Raw genomic sequence first — 16,632 nt, 5'->3', positions numbered from 1 at the left:
GTTTATGCGTATGAGAGCCTAGGTCCAGGGTTCCAATAGTCTTGAAAATATCAAATTGTGATTGAGTTATTATAGGATTAGCTTAATTGTAGTTAATTATGCATTATTAACTGTAACCGCTATAGCAAGTACCAACTACTCTTATGTGAGCTGTATGACAGAAGTTCACCTGCTCCACCAGTATATCTCCCAGCTTTTGGATAGTGAAGTTGCGGGCGCTGCTGGGTGCCAGGCTATCGTTTCTTCTCTGCAGTAGTTGGCTCAGGAAACTGGAGTGAATAGACAACAACTGATCTAAGCAGGGAAAGATGGCGTGAACTACGCCCATCTCCATCAACACCTCTTCCAGCATTCCTCTGCGAAACACCCCCTCCATGATCCGCAGCGTACGCACGTGGTTCAGCTCCGTCTGAATCAGCTCTAAAAGACACAGATGCATTGATTTATCGAAAGAAAGACATTACAGTCCCAGATAGAACAAAGGATGCATATACACTAAGGATTATGCACAGATTCAATATTTTGACAATTGTCTTGTCCGTTCATATGATTTAACTCACCAGCTTGTTAACAGAGGATAAAAGAGACGATATACAGTTGGGGATACCCCAAGGACCAAGGTTGGGAAACACTGACTTAACCAAATGTGTTTGCATTAAAGGCCTATTCAGACTAAATGTTCAGAGAAAAGTAACAATGGTTTATTATGGTCTTATTCCCACCATATGGGGACATCTTTATGAAGAGCAGTCCACATTTCTTCTCTCACCTTTCTGATTCAATTCTTCCAGCATTTTCATTGTAACTAGGCCTTAGCACCTCACCAGAGGCAAAACTCAGAAGTGTTTTTGAGGCTTCCACGCATGTAACAACATAAGACCCATCCCAGAAGGAGTTGACAGTATGAATGTATTAAAAGTATGGTCCATGACTTTCCATGACTATCTCACCATATATGACGTCTTGTCTCTTGATGACATCTTTGCGTTGAGACTGTAGATAAGAAGAGTCCACAGCCATACTCCAGGAATCAACTTTAAAATCCTTCCCATCCTTCTCTAGCTCCTCCATCATTGACGCATAATACATTTCTCCTGCAGAAACGTTTGTGGGAACACAGCAAACTATATAGCAAACTATATATGTATATATGCAAACTATATATATATATGTGCTAATTTCCATTGTGTTTTGAGAATGTCTTGACTTTTACCTTCATCATTAAGGGATTCCATGGACATGGCTCTGTTCCTGAAGTTCAGAGAGTCTGTGGAGTGAGACAGAATCCGCCTCAGTCCCACAGGAGAATCATCATTCAGACTTCTGATAGAAAATCAAAAACACGCAAGCGTTAGTGAATGAGGACTTTGTAGAGTGCTGCAAAAACATTACTCTTAAGTAACATTGTACATATTTTTGTATTTAAAAAACACAGACTCATGAATTCAGCAGCCTTTTGTCTGTCATTCCTTACCTATATGACCTCACTCTGTCATTAATTTTAATTACATTTTCTATACTTGATTTGACATGATATTTAATTCAAACACACTAATAGAGAAGTCACCTTTTCTCTTAATACAACACACAAAAATGTACATAATTAACATTCTGTTTGTGTCTGTGATCAGTGATCAAATTCTTTACCCTGCAATGTTGTTGGTGGAGACGCTCTTGTTGAGGGACAGCGTGGAGCGTCCTTTGCGGGAACCGAGGAAAGACTGTCTCAGTGTCTCTGATGGGTAAATGGCTGAACTCGGCCTCTCCTTCAATATTGGATCTGGCAAAAGAAAACACATTACTGAATAAAATCTTTTCTATAATGAGAAGATACTGTTTAACCACCACTGCAACATATTGCAATAAAATTCCACATCAAATTCCACAACAGTCTGCACTGCAACCGGTCACAAGAAGATACTGGTATAAAGAAGTTTTATTATTATTATTATTATGAATTAGTGACAGGATTCGGCCATGAGAAAGAAAAAAATATCTATAAATATCAGATAAAAGATGTGAGAAATGACAGAGAGAAACTCACTTTTGCTGCGGAGGGCCACATTATGTAAAGTCGCGGTGCTCCTGAGCAGAGCCAGCTTCTGTTGCTACAATTCATTAATATGTTATATGATTTCATATGAATTAATGCAATTAAATAATCACAACCATTTGCTTAATCTAATATAAAAAGCTAAATATCTTAAACTTTTCTCCCATGACTATAAAAACTCATTTTTTGACTCAAAATTGTGCGAACTCACTGCTTTCATTCACATAACACTTACTAAACTAAATCAAGTTAAATGGAAGTCCTAGTTACAAAAAAATAAATAAATAAAAAAACACTCTATACTTGCTTTATTTATTGAGAGCACTTTATTCTCAGCCATAAGTACCTACAGTACAGCAGGGGTTCTCAACTCTGGCCCTCGATGTCCACTTTCCCGCAGAGTTTAGCTCCAATCCTAATATTACCATCTGAACATGCTAATCAAGGTCTTCAGGATCACTAGAAAATTACAGCAGTTGAGTTTCATCGAGGCTGGTGCTAAACTCTGCACGAAAGTGGACTTGAGGGCCAGAGTTGAGAACCCCTGACCTACAGTATGACAGAAATCTCTCAGATTTCATTGTATAAAATGTCTTCATCTGTGTTTTAAAGACTAACCAAACGCTTACCTTCTGTTTCATTTTGGCGCAATTGGCCAGTGTGTCACGGCAGCGGTTGTGGATGGTCACATTGCAAGCTGTGAAGATAAAGAAAAAAAAACATCATTGATTATTACTATTTGATGAATCCTTTTGAGTCTGGTTAACAATTTCCAAATGATTTTCAACACAGCTGAGCTAGTTTCTTGTATCTCTCCCTGCTATTAAACTCAAATGAATATATTGTGCATTTTTCTATTTTGAAAGCAGCTAACTATTTGAAAATAAAAAATATTTAATAAATGAAATTAGTTCATTCAGATGCCACTCAGGTGTCTATGGGTGAAACAAATGCCATTTAAATCAATTTAATATGGTTAAATTCGGATCTCACAATCATAGACTTGTTCAGAAAATCTTGTTTCAACACAAATGTCAGAGAGTTTAATTTTGAGGCATGCAACACAGAGAAAGAAGGTGTTATCTCTTCTGTGATGTGTGTATATGTATTGGGTGTCAGTGGAAGTCAGTGCCATCTCTTCTGTGAACAGACGTTTCTTTGTTCTGGTCAACAGCAGCTCCAGGCGACATCTCTGTGCTTTTTCGGATTCACTGGACAAGCAAATGCATATAATCACATTTGCTTACAATTTTCTAACCCCTACCACTAACCCAATCCTAAAGAGAAAATCCTCCACAGCAATGTTCCCTTTAAGCTATGCGTGTGCATGGCTGCACACTTTAAGTACATTTCGGCCACGCAGAAGAAATAATATGCCGCATAAAGGACAGATGCAAAAATGATTCGGGCAAACTGCTATAGAGTTGGTGTCACTATAGAACCAGTTAATGCGGTTTACAGGTTTAATAGAAAGAGAATGATGAGCGCCAAATCAGCCCATGTAAAAACTTCAATGGTTGCGGATGAAAGGGCTCCACATGAGAACCAATGCAAACATAATTACATGAGAAATAAAACATCATCATGTTTAAACGAGAGTGGCTTGATTAAGTGGTGGAAATCCGAAATGGCAGCCAAGGCAAGTTTATTGTTTGAGTGTCAGTGTATGAGGTCCGAGTTTTGATGTAAGATTTTTAAATCTCTTTTAAGTCTTAATGAGTGGTTGACTCAAGAAAAAAATAACTTCTTTCAGTCTGGGAACTATGTATGCTATACTTTTGTTAGATGTCGGTGGGTTGCCCCAGAACTCTGACTTATGCCTGCAAAAGCCTAGGCATACTTAGAACTCATCTGCTGGTGCACAATTCCTAATAAAGGAAAACACATTACTTTATGGATCCTCTAAGTGGTTCAGTGACTGCCAGTGCTCTGCAGAGGATGACAGCCTTATTTTAAATCTGAGGGTTAGGGTTACAAATCATTTCCTGTTGAACTAAAATTACGATGTATGATTAAGTTCTTATTGATGTTATATGGAAATGTTCATCCAAATCCTGGGCCTACTACATCTATGCATTGGTCACCCACTCCGTCAGATTTGTATGGTATCAGACCCGAATCAGACAATTGAAGTTCCAATCAAGAACATGAGGAGCCGAACTCCACAAAGAGGCCCAAGGCAAATTCATAAATCTATCCAAGATACCCTGGTTCCACAGGTCTGAAGCAAGTCCACTAACTCATGAACAGCTTTCAACATTAGAACAATAGAACAATTATTGACAATTCCAATTCAGATTGTCAAATTTGGGGCAAGTAATCAAAATTGATGGTCAAAGAGATGCACATCATGACCGTCACATGTAAACCCATGATAGTAATCATGATCACAAGCTCTTTGGATTGAGTTTCCCCCACATAGAAGAAAAGAACCAGACTAAAATTCCTTTAGGAGACCTTTTAACCTTTGGTCTCATTCAAAGAATGGCACAGAAACTGTCTTTTACAGATGTAGATGCATCAAAATGAACTCAAAAAGACTTATAAACGAATATAAGTCCATTGCTTAACTCCATATCATATACAGTACAGACCAAAAGTTTGGACACACCTTCTCATTCAAAGAGTTTTCTTTATTTTCATGACTATGGAAATTGTAGATTCACACTGAAGGCATCAAAACTATGAATTAATACATATGGAATTATATACATAACAAAAAAGTGTGAAACAACTGAAAATATGTCATATTGTAGGTTCTTCAAAGTAGCCACCTTTTGCTTTGATTACTGCTTTGCAAACTCTTGGCATTCTCTTGATGAGCTTCAAGAGGTAGTTACCTGAAATGGTCTTCCAACAGTCTTGAAGGAGTTCCCTGAGAGATGCTTAGCACTTGTTGGCCCTTTTGCCTTCTGTCTGCGGTCCAGCTCACCCCTAAACCATCTCGATTGGGTTCAGGTCCGGTGACTGTGGAGGCCAGGACATCTGGCGCAGCACCCCATCACTCTCCTTCTTGGTCAAATAGCCCTTGATGCCTTCAGTGTGAATCTACAATTTTCATAGTCATGAAAATAAAGAAAACTCTTTGAATGAGAAGGTGTGTCCAAATTTTTGGTCTGTACTGTATGTAACCCACACATTTGACTATCAGTTATTGTGTATGTCTTTTTAATAACTATTGAATAGCTTAAGGGTTCATATTCATGTTTAGTATGTGTCTGTTTGAATCTTCTTGCTTGAAACGTTTCTTCCAATCAATTCTTTGTCAAATGTATCATATTCTTGTTATAGGAATCATGTCCAAAATTATACTTTGCAAGAGCGGGAAAATTTGGACCATGTGATTGATAAGATCACCAGTTGATTTATGAATGAGAGTTTCGTGTTCTGAGTACAATTTTTAGTAGACCCATGCCTCCGAGTTCAACCTCAAGTGCCCGTTTAAAACTTCAATCAGCCCACAGCTCCGCATCTACAGCCAACACCAAACTATTGGCTTCCCAAGACATCACTTCAATGACTGCTGAACTTCCAGCCAATCAGCAACCTTGGGAATCCCCTTTTTCAGCAATGATGACCACAAAGGGAACCCGAAAACAAGCAACTCAAGTACCTCCAGATTCTGAACTGGTGCAATTAATATAAATTTTAACCTCATTGAGGAACTCAATGCGAGGCTTAATTAAGCGATTGGTGGTTTTTCAGGTCTATGCAATTGCACATATTGCTTTCAACATGGGATTTCACTTTTTCATTCTCTTAAACTCATTCTTTCCTAACTTTCTCTCTTCCTGCAACTTGTGTAAATGTGTGTTATATTAGTTTATATGTCTTAGATTTATCCAATAAAGCATTATTTATATTTGAAAAGAGAAATATCTTGTGTTTTGTGTTTATGAGTTAATGTCTTAAACTGCCGATCTTGTTACTGTTCTAATTAATAGTGTTTTCACTGTATTTTGGTTTTTAATATCCATTGCAGAATTTATATTATACTGCACGTTCAGTAAATCACTGGCCGACTCAGTGATCAGCCTTAAAACAGTGATTCTGTTCAAAATTCCCTTTAAAATCTTAAATGATTCCCTTTGAGCTAAATTGACCTGTTCCCCTCACAGATTTTAAAAGCAGAACAGGCCTTGGGTTTATTCAATTAAATATTAGAAGTTTGGTTCCTAAATTGGATATAAAGAATATTAAGATTTGGACAAATACAACAAATGCTGACATAATCATTCTTTCTGAAACCTGGCTTAAGAAATTGCTAACTGATGATTTATGCAATTTAACTTAAATTAATTGATGGCTATAAAGTATACAGAACTGTATGACTATTCTATGTTAAATCTAAGATTGTTAGCTCTGTAACTTTGTCAATTACTAGAGCTAAACAGTTTGAGGTTTTGGCCATAAAGTGAGTGTTTCAAAAAGCTTGAATATCACTGTTATAGACCTCCATCTTCCACAAAGGATGCTCTCAATTTTTTTTCAGATAATTTACATTAGTTAAATGACTCCACATTCATCCTAATGGGTGATTTAAATTGAGACTGGATCTCAGGAGCTCAGATTGTTTTAAAGTACTGACTCCTTAAACCTTGTGCAACTGTGCAAATGTACAGATATGTTATTTACAAGTGTGCAGATTACAAATGTAAAGTTTTCAGATTATGTATAAATGAGTCAGTTATGATGGACAATGTATTGTTATGAATGTTTTAGACAGGCATGAAAAGCACATGAAAACACACACACACATACACAAATTATACTAACCAAAATCATCGATTTGTGCAAAAAACATTTTAGAATATATATATTTTTTAAATATGGTCTATGAAAAACTGATCTGTCAATATCACATATTCTGTGAAACAAGCTGCTCTCTCTTTCTAAATTTACACCAAGCTAGAAAGTATTGTATATAAAAATAAAATCAGTTGCTGTATCCAGTTGCTGTATCCAGTCAGTGATATTGAAATTTGACAAGGTCACACACACATTGACTGGACTGGAGCTATCTAGACAACCATCTGACCTTTATTGACTGAGCCACAAGATTCCAGTCGCATCAATATGTTATTGGACTCCCTCTTGATTTGAGTAAGGAATTCATCTCATTTGCAGCCATTTTACTCAAAATTCAAATAAAAATCATAACACTGAATATGGGTGGGAGATATCACAGTATGAGTAATTTTATTTTACGGTAACAATATATATCACAATATAGTTATTTTTGCTTTCTGAGACAGCTCTGTGAAACAGACATGCGTGCGCATAACAGTACAGTTGTCTTTGTTACTGCTTAATTCCTGTACTTCAACTGACATTACATTGACCAAACATCATTTAAAGTATTGATATTTTGTCCAACAACACTTGATCTTTTCAGTGGGGCTGCATGTTTTAATCAAAAGAAAACCAAAATTGTTGTATGGCTTAGTATAATTACCATATTATAAAGGCTGTGATTTAATTAAATAATTGAGCTGTGAGTTTGAGAGTAGAATATGCATTTGGGAACAAAACATGCAACAACGATCTTCCCAAAATTATAATGAGAAGCGCTTATCAACAAAAGAGTTTTCATTTATCATAAATAATAATAACAACTGAATTATAATTGACTGTAGCTGTTGTGTGCACCGTGATTTTAATGTGTCCTAAAAATTAATAGTGCTCTTGCTGAGAAAGTAGGAGAAGATTAATAATTTATATTTACATTTATGCATTTGGCTTTTATCCGAACTGACTTGCATTCAAGGTGTACATTTATGCCCCGTTTACACCACAGGAACTTTACCCAGAAACTAGGGACTTTGGCCTGGTACTCGGTGTGTTTCCACCGCAGGAACCAGGAACTAAATAAAGTTCCGGGTAAAAAAATGCCCCTCAGAAAGTCCTTGATGGCGAGGTAGTACTTTTTCAAAGTTCCGGAACTTTTGGGGGCGGGACTTGGGCGCTAAACATGCTGATTGGTTGAGTTCACGCAGCATTGGTTGAGTTCAACCACCATTTATTCGGATCATTTTTAAAATATTACTGTTATTGTGCCATGAGATGTAATTTTAAAAGTATTTCAGGCGAGAATGTAGTTGTTTAAAACTCAAATCTGTGGTTTATTGAAAGACAGCGCCTATTTAAAAATGTTTGTAGACCTTCTGATGCGTGTCGCTGGCTCTGATGTCTCTGTAGTGGTTAAACATTAGATTTAATTCATTTTGGGTAAATTTAACAGGTTGTCTTTGGTCTGTATTCCATTTATCTATATGTTAAAATGAAAATTAAAAAATATTTAATTTTAAATTTAATTTATATTAGTTTCAATACAATGAAACTAATATTTAATTAGTTTCATTGTATTAGCTGTATATATATATATATATATACACATATCCCTAAACTAAGTAAAATTTTGCAGCTGTTATGATGTTTAAATGAAAAAGAAAGGAGGCAGTGATATTTGATATCTATTTTGTATTATTGTAAATGTATAGTGAGGAAAATAGCAGTAGCCAAGGCGAGCTGACTGAAGTTATCAAGTACGCTGCTGTTTGCAGAATTACCGGATTTGCACTTTTCTAAATCAGTCTTAATCAGAGGACATTTATTGGGTGTTATCATGCTGACAATCTTATAAGTGGCCTAATATTGGCTGATTAATCAGCCATGATATATCTGCCTAGTTTGCTACTTGACTACTGCCACTGGCCAGAAGAGAACTGGTCCCCGACTGAACATGATTTCTTATTTTTTCTTCATTACTGTCAACTGATGGAGCTTGGCTTTCTTGGCACTGTCACATTTTTCTTGCTTAGCTGGATTTGAAAAGACAATTAATATACAGTTATATTATGAATTTAACTTCCCTGACAACAAAATTGTAACTAAATTAAGTTGAATAATGACACTAATAACTTATCTAAAGCTGATTAGCTGAATTGAACTCTTTTCTCTTTATAAAGTAATAATTAATTATAACATAAAGCGTTTTTAACATGAGCGTTTGTGTGAGAGTGTGTGCATGTGTTGTCTTTGTGACAGACTGTGTGTTAATCTCTCTAATGCATCGATCCCCTGATGCTCAGACTCCAGATTATGGGTGTTACAAAGGAGGGGGGGATTTTGGACAGCAGCTGTGCACAAGGCAAAAGGGGGGGCTTTGTACATAAAGATAACAAAAGACCTCCATTCTGTACAACAACAACAGACTTGAGAAGAAGACCATGCAGACCATACAATGTCTTCCTTTTAATGTAGGTTAATGTAATTTAGACAAATTGAGAAAATATAACCCAGAGCAACCAAGCATTTATGAAATTTAGCATAAAACTAGTCAAATATTAATATGGTTAAATTATCTGAATTATCGACACTGGGGAAACTTATGCTTATTATTACTTATGCTTATGCAATAAAAATGTGCAATATCCCTCCATCCTAGTACATCCCTGCAGCTTACTCAATCCCATTCCATTATCATTTATTGCACAATTGTTTATACACTTATTTATTTGCCTAATTCTTTTTTCCTCTGTGTGTTGTTGTCTTTGTGTACTGGAAGCTTATGTCACTAAAAAAAATTCCTTGTATGTGCAAGCATTTTCAGCTTTTTCTGATTCTGATTCTGAAATAAAACCAATCCAAAACCTTCACTGTAGACAATAAGTGTGAGTGTCAGCCTCTCAGTTCCCCTCCTCCATTTCACCTCCACCATGTTATCAGCAGTGACAGTGTATTCAAACCCCCACAATCCTTCACTCCTCGAGACTATAATTATTCACCTGCATCGGAATAAATGCATCTGCTCTAGGCACAAACTGCTGCTCTCTGTGTCGTGTTGATTAAGAGATGTCTTCCTTTAGCCTCCTGGACTGATAAAATCCTTCATGGTCTCTTTCAAATCTAGGTCATAGTTAAGCCAATGTCAGCCAGTTTAGAGAAATTCTGTCAATGTTTACTCCACTCCAGTGAATTGTCTCCTGAAATAACATGATCATGCTATATAATGAACAAATCAAATCACTGATTAACTCACGTATAGGTAATTCCCAAATAAAATATGAGAATGTGTCAACAACATCAAACCTCAGTAGCTGTGTTTCCATTACCCTTCAAATTGCGCAAATTGAAATTGAGAATTGAAAATATGCCCAATGTAAAACTTCAATTTCTCAAGAATTCTAATATATCGCCAAAAAGATTTATGCTCGCATGAGGTGATTTTTTAGACAATTTAAAAAACGAATATTTTCTAAAACTGCAATGGATGATTATTCTTTCATGTACTATGACCTCCCAGAAAAACATCATACGTGAATCTCAAGTATCAGGGGATTTCCTTGCCATTATTGCTTGGACATACCCTTATTTACCTCTTATTTACACTGCACATGGCTGTGGCACGTTATGGCTCTGACACAGTCACCGGAGCCGATCATGGCCACTTTAGTCAATGCTTGTCTTTATACCAGCCACACCGTGGCATATTTCAGAAGCATCCCAGAAGCGGTTCTCCATGTTGTTTCACTAAAGATATAAATCTACGTATCCTTCGATTAAGAATAATGGCTAGTGTTGTGGCTGCTGTATATGTTAACCTACCAACATAATCTATCAGCATCTTATCGGGAGAGGAAAGATTTATGTTTTAAACACATAACATTGGTTAATGGACACGCCAACATTAATCAATAGCTTTTTTAATGGGCATTGAGTGGAGGGAAAATGGAACAAAGAAAAATCAAGGCAGGTAAAACAGGTAATAAACAATGAGAATGAATCAAGAAAAAGCACAGAGACTGTTACAGTTAACTGATGATGTCATGGAACTGGTATTAGATATACCTATAAAACCAAGTGGCCGGTGATTGTGTGTGTGTGTGTGTGTATATATATATATATATGCATTTAGGCGTCTATTTGTGGTGAAAATGACTTGCTAAAGTTCAAACCGAGCATCAGAACAGGGAAGAAATGTGGAATGGTTGTTGGTGCGAGACAGTCTGGTCTTATTATTTAAAAAACTGCTGATTTACTGGGATTTTCAGGCACAACCATCGATAGGGTTTACAGAGAATGGTCAGAAAAAGAGAAAATATCCAGTGAGCGGCAGTGGTGTGATGAAAAAGCCTTGCTGATGTCAGAGGTCAGAGGAGAATGGGCAAATTGGTTAGAGATGATAGAAAGGCAACAGTAATAATTACTCGTTACAACCAAGGTATGCAGAATACCATCTCTTAATGAACAAAATGTCTAACCCTGAAGCAGATGGGATACAGCAGCAAAAGACCACACCGGGTGCCGCTCCTGTCAGATAAGAACAGGAAACTGAGGCTACAGTTCATTCAGGCTCAACAAAATTGGACAATAGAAGATTGGAAAAACATTTTCTGGTCTGACGAGTCTTGATTTCTGCTGCGACATTCAGATGGTAGGATCAGAATTTGGCATAAAGAACATGAAAGCATGGATCCATCCTGCCTAGTCTCAATGGTTCAGGCTGGTGGTGGTGGTGTAATGGTGTGGGAAATATTTTCTTGGCACACTTTGGGCCTCTTAGTACCAATTGAGCACTATTTAAACACCACAGCCTACCTGAGTATTGTTGCTGACCATGTCCATCCCATTATGACTACAGTGTATCCATCTTCTGATGGCTACTTCCAGCAGGATAATGCACTACACAAAAGATAATCCAAAAGGGCAGGGAAACACACATCAATGTAAACGTTGACCGGACAAGGAGTGTCTGTGAAGGAGAAACTGAAGAAAATAAACAAGACACAGGTGAACTAAGTAACATGGTCAAAGAAAGACAGAAACTAGGTCAAGTGAACTCAACTCAAACTCAAACAAACTTAAGGTCCATAAGTGTGACAGAACTCCCCCCTCCCGGAAGGCCCGACCTCGCAGCGTAGATGGAACAACAGTGAAGGGAGAGTCAAGGTTCAGGAGGAGAAGGGCGAGGGACAAGAAAAGGACAGCTAGGATCCAGAGGGCCAGGATGGAGTCGACAGCTCTGGCAACCGAGCCGTAGGCTGAGATCCGTGAGTTCGCGGAAGACCCGGAGCAACTGAGGACCAAGGTGGGGCTGGAGGGAAGGATGAGCCCAGCCGGTGGAACAGACAGATGAGGCACTGCCAGAGAGGAGTCCTGAGGTGATGACGGGTCGACGACTGACCAAGGCAAACCTGGAGGGACGAGGGAGCCCGGTGGAGCTGTTGGACAACTGGGTAGCGATGGAAACAATGGAGCTTGGGGCCTAGGTGGAGCCACTGTGTCGATGGGCCAAGGCAGAGTCCGGGTGTCAGAGGCAGAGATGAAGGATCCCCCAACCATAATGATAGAGACTGGCAGACCTAATGCAATGTCATATCACAGATGGTGGGCTTAGAGTGAGCTGTGGGGCTGACAGGGGACGTTATGATTGGGAATTATGAACAGTCCGGGGGTCCAGGGATGGTGTGTGCTGCCCACAAACAGCAGATGGCCACTGCCAGCACTGGGAGCACCAGACATAGGGGAACGACCTCCATGGTTGTGATGGGGCAGACTGATGGTGAAGGAGACTCATAGGATGGCATAAGAAGAGGAGGTATATCAGAAAATAAATCCATATTTTCCAGCTTTAGCTCACCCCCAGTGGTGGTCGAGTAAGCAGGGCATTCCTCTGCGCCTTCACTCTCCACCGTAATGTCCTCTGTGGCTGGTTTCATTGATGGCTCACGCACCTGATCGGACGCTTGATTAGGCTCTGGCTCTGAGACGATCCTCACCTCAGTCGCTCCCGGTGGCGATAGTACATCAATGAAGCCAGGCTAGGGCTCTCCATCCACGGTGGGCTCTGGCAAGTGCTCTGCGCTGGGGGATATTGTGGCTAAGGTGTGTCACGTGACAAACATGACGTGTCTCCATGGAAACAGTAAAGCGATGCATTCTAAAATAACAGTTACCTAAAAAAAGCTTACGCTGAGGGCTCAGATAGTATATTTTAAACTTTGCGAAAAGATTAAGGAAAGAAGAAAAAATGGAGGGGGCAAAATACGATCAAATTCTTGAGGAAAATCTGCTGCCCTCTGACCAGAAATTTGTCAATTCCCACTGTATGTACTTTTTGAAGCTTGAAGCTTTTGTACTCTTTATTGCCTATGAATGGATTGACAAAAACAATATGAAATATCTTCTTTGGTGTCCAGCAAAAATTGTAAACCTGAGGGTGAGCAAATAAGGACAATGTTATGTTTATTTCTATAACCACTGCTACAAACAGACCTTGGTAAGCAAATAAAAAGATCAATAAAATAAAATATTATTAATAAATTCTGATTACTCTGGATGGTGGAGCAGCTAAAGGGGTGTTTGTGTATCAGGGTGAATTAGCTTTTTGTTTAACCTGGTGCATATTCATTTCAATCTTGCTATGAATAGGCCATTCAGATGACTGAAACCACATACAGAAAAAGTCCAAAATGCATGTGACCACATCGCATTTGTATTGGAAATGCTATACGCCCTGAATAGGTCCCTGGCAGTAGTGAAGCACTGCCTACTCACTGCCTCATCACATAACATGCAATCGTTATGGGACAAAAAGCACAAAATAAGTATTCAAACCTCACGCCGTTGTACCAAATAACATGAATTTTGAACAAAAGTGTAGATGCACTGCTTATCGTTTCCTTTTTAAATGTTTCATGTAGCGTGGCTTTTTCCATTTGATTGAATTCAAACGTCATGCTGTTTGCCATTATACTTAATTTATTTTTACTTATATTAATAAGGTGCTGCTTTTTTCCCCACTGTTTTATAAAATTTACAGTTTACTATTTCAGGTAAACTTGCTGAGAACACAATCACAAAACTCTGAGCAGAGCCTGTCTCACAAAGATTTCTGTGAGGACTGGTCTTCGAGAGCTAGCATTACCTGCAAATGACACAAATCCATTAATTGTGAACCGCATCATTATGAATCTTCGCACGTCAGTTAAAAAAGCTTACAACTCTAGTCCTTCCAACTGTGGTGAGGATGCCATTAATAAACCATTTCTTACAGTTAAAACAAACAGGTTAGAACATTGACTGCAGAAATCGACAGCATCGCATTACGTTTTCTTCAACCTATTAGTGATGGGTCGTTCTTGAACGATTCGTTAATTTTGAATGAATCCTTAATGTGACTCGGGAAAAACGGGTCATCTTGGGGAGTGATTCGTTCAGCCGAGCATGCACAAAATTCCATAGGTTCTGTACTGGAATTAGTCTAGTAGATCACCTGTTCATGTGTTTGTGTAGACGTCACAGGTACGTCACAAGCAGCTGTGCGTGCATTGTGCTGTCAGTAACACACGGTTAAAGCAGAGTGAAACAGGAAAAATCCACGGAATAAGAGATAAAAAGAAATTGTTGTGCCTTTGGATGTCTGAATCGGAATGCAAAATTTTTTTTATAGAATACTGTCATCAGAAATGCCATTTGAAGCTAAACGCAGACGTTTAAACAGACAGACTAACGAATGAAACCTGCTACTATTACTTTACTTTTAAAGCATGAATTTGATTTAAACAATCGGTCTAGATAATATTCACATATGCAGTTCACAGGGAATATATTCCATTTGCCCTACAGTTACAGCATGAAATACTATTTAAACTAGGGATGCAACGATACCATTTTTTCAGAACCGATCTGATCCGATACTAAAAATTATGTGTATCTACCGAAATCAATCCAATCCGATAGCAGCAGTTTTATTTTTTCAATTCAGAATTTCTATACTTCTCTGTAATTAATAATTATAATAATGATGATGATGATGATGATGATAATAATACTGCCGTCACGTCACGTGACAAAAGAACGAACGGTAGGTTAAAGCCTTCTATATAGTCTGTGGTCAAACTTATGAGGCTATCACGTGATGAAGGAACGACTCAAACACGAGGACTCAACAGATGAACCAATCAATTCTCTTTTTGGCTCAGACAGCATAGGTTGAATTCATAGGATGAATTAATCTTTCTGTTTCTTATAGCATTATAGTTCTGTATTGTTTGTAGTGTGATCAATGTTTGCGTAAGTACTAGTAGACATGTTAGGTAAGTAACACGTAACATTTTAATTATATTTTGATCAAAATGAACGAAATGACTCAAAAAAAGATTTGTTCATTTTTACTGAATAAGACTCAAAGGTCCGAGTTTGCAAAATGATCCGAACTTCCCATCATTACAACTTACAGGTTATAGGCATAGTTTATTATATTATTATATTATATTATTACATAGTTTATTGGAACTATGTGGGCGCTTAGTTCTTTCTATCGTTTGGCAAAAATCTTTTGTTTTTAAAGACGAAGTGCTACACCCAGTCGATTTAAAACTAAATGGTACTTTCTTTGACAGATGACAAATGCTAGACTACACCTCGCTCCTCAAATTCATAGAACCTCAGTCTTTATATGTATAGTGTTTGCTGAGTAAAGAAAATGCTGTACATATTCAAACAATCATTTTTTTTTTTACCATTTTTTATCATAAAAATGCGGACAGTCCAAAATGTGTGCGTTTGAGTCAGGATTAGTTACAAGCTCTTTCATTTCAGCTCTTTCGTCTTTCAGCTTACTTTCATTGGTAAAATAACTGCAAAACCCACAGACAAATGTAAAGGAATGACCAACATTAATGAATAAGGAAAAATATCGAGTGTGTGACCGTTTTTCTTCCGCATTCATATGAATGAGCATGTAAAGTTCGTAGAGAGCTTTCCTCAGTGAAATGGGTCAAATGATAGATATTACCTGAGAAATTCAAGAAATTATGCTTCAAATCCACGTTTTTTAAGGCTATATCTGAAATGGATGTGCACCATTCAGCTGAATGATTTCAGTCTATTTGATGCGCATGAAAGACCTTCCAGAGGGCCTTGCACACCTCATCTTCACACAGGGCCTCACAAGTAGTAGTTCTTTGAAGTAGGCTTATCAAAACCCATGTTTTAGTGCATGTTACTCACTGGGGCAGCTGAGGGCTTCTTTTGCGGTGATGCTCTTGTTGCATGCAGAGCAGAGTGTGGTGGCAGAAACACTGAGGGAGGTGAACAGGTGACCATTGCTGTAACGCGACTCACGCTCCTTTGTCTCTTTCTCCCGTGCCTTCCTCTCTTTCTCTTTGTTCTGCACACAGAAGAGTTAGGAAAAAGATGAGTTGTGCAAGAACAGCGTCATAACATGTCACCATTCACTTCAAATCATATCATCCATCATTCACTGTATAATGAAAGTCATGTTGTGTATGAGCAAAAATCTGTGAATTCTCACACACACTCAGCACATCAAATGATGAAAACAAGAAATGAAAATTATATTGCTAGTCAACTAGTTTCATTATGGCAGGAATAAAAGACAACAATCACATGAGTTTTCCTCTGTTGAATACAGATATTACAAAAAATCTGCTCTTTAATATGAGCCCTTCATGAAACAAAATGACAAATGGTCCTTGGTACCAGTTTCAATACTGTAGAAAGAAACATTGGAACTTTTTAACAATTTATTTTATTGAACTATTTGAAACAAA

General features: G+C 37.9%; 1 protein-coding gene across 3 annotated transcripts in view; it reads right to left on the bottom strand.

The window, feature by feature from the left end:
- LOC128030062 (rho guanine nucleotide exchange factor 2) overlaps nt 1–16,632 on the bottom strand; it is a 38,346-nt gene that overhangs the window by 9,162 nt on the left and 12,552 nt on the right. For all 3 annotated transcript variants that reach the window (XM_052617545.1, XM_052617544.1, XM_052617546.1), the window contains 7 exons: nt 16,070–16,229; nt 2,683–2,750; nt 2,045–2,108; nt 1,648–1,780; nt 1,214–1,323; nt 951–1,094; nt 170–420 (listed from right to left, as the gene is read on the bottom strand). In XM_052617545.1, coding sequence (XP_052473505.1) covers nt 170–420; nt 951–1,094; nt 1,214–1,323; nt 1,648–1,780; nt 2,045–2,108; nt 2,683–2,750; nt 16,070–16,229 — 930 coding nt within the window. The remainder of the gene's footprint in view (nt 1–169; nt 421–950; nt 1,095–1,213; nt 1,324–1,647; nt 1,781–2,044; nt 2,109–2,682; nt 2,751–16,069; nt 16,230–16,632) is intronic.

This window comes from Carassius gibelio, chromosome A16 (genome assembly GCF_023724105.1).
Source record: "Carassius gibelio isolate Cgi1373 ecotype wild population from Czech Republic chromosome A16, carGib1.2-hapl.c, whole genome shotgun sequence".
NCBI classification, from domain to species: Eukaryota; Metazoa; Chordata; class Actinopteri; order Cypriniformes; family Cyprinidae; genus Carassius; species Carassius gibelio.
This window is presented reverse-complemented; position numbering and strand designations above follow the sequence as displayed.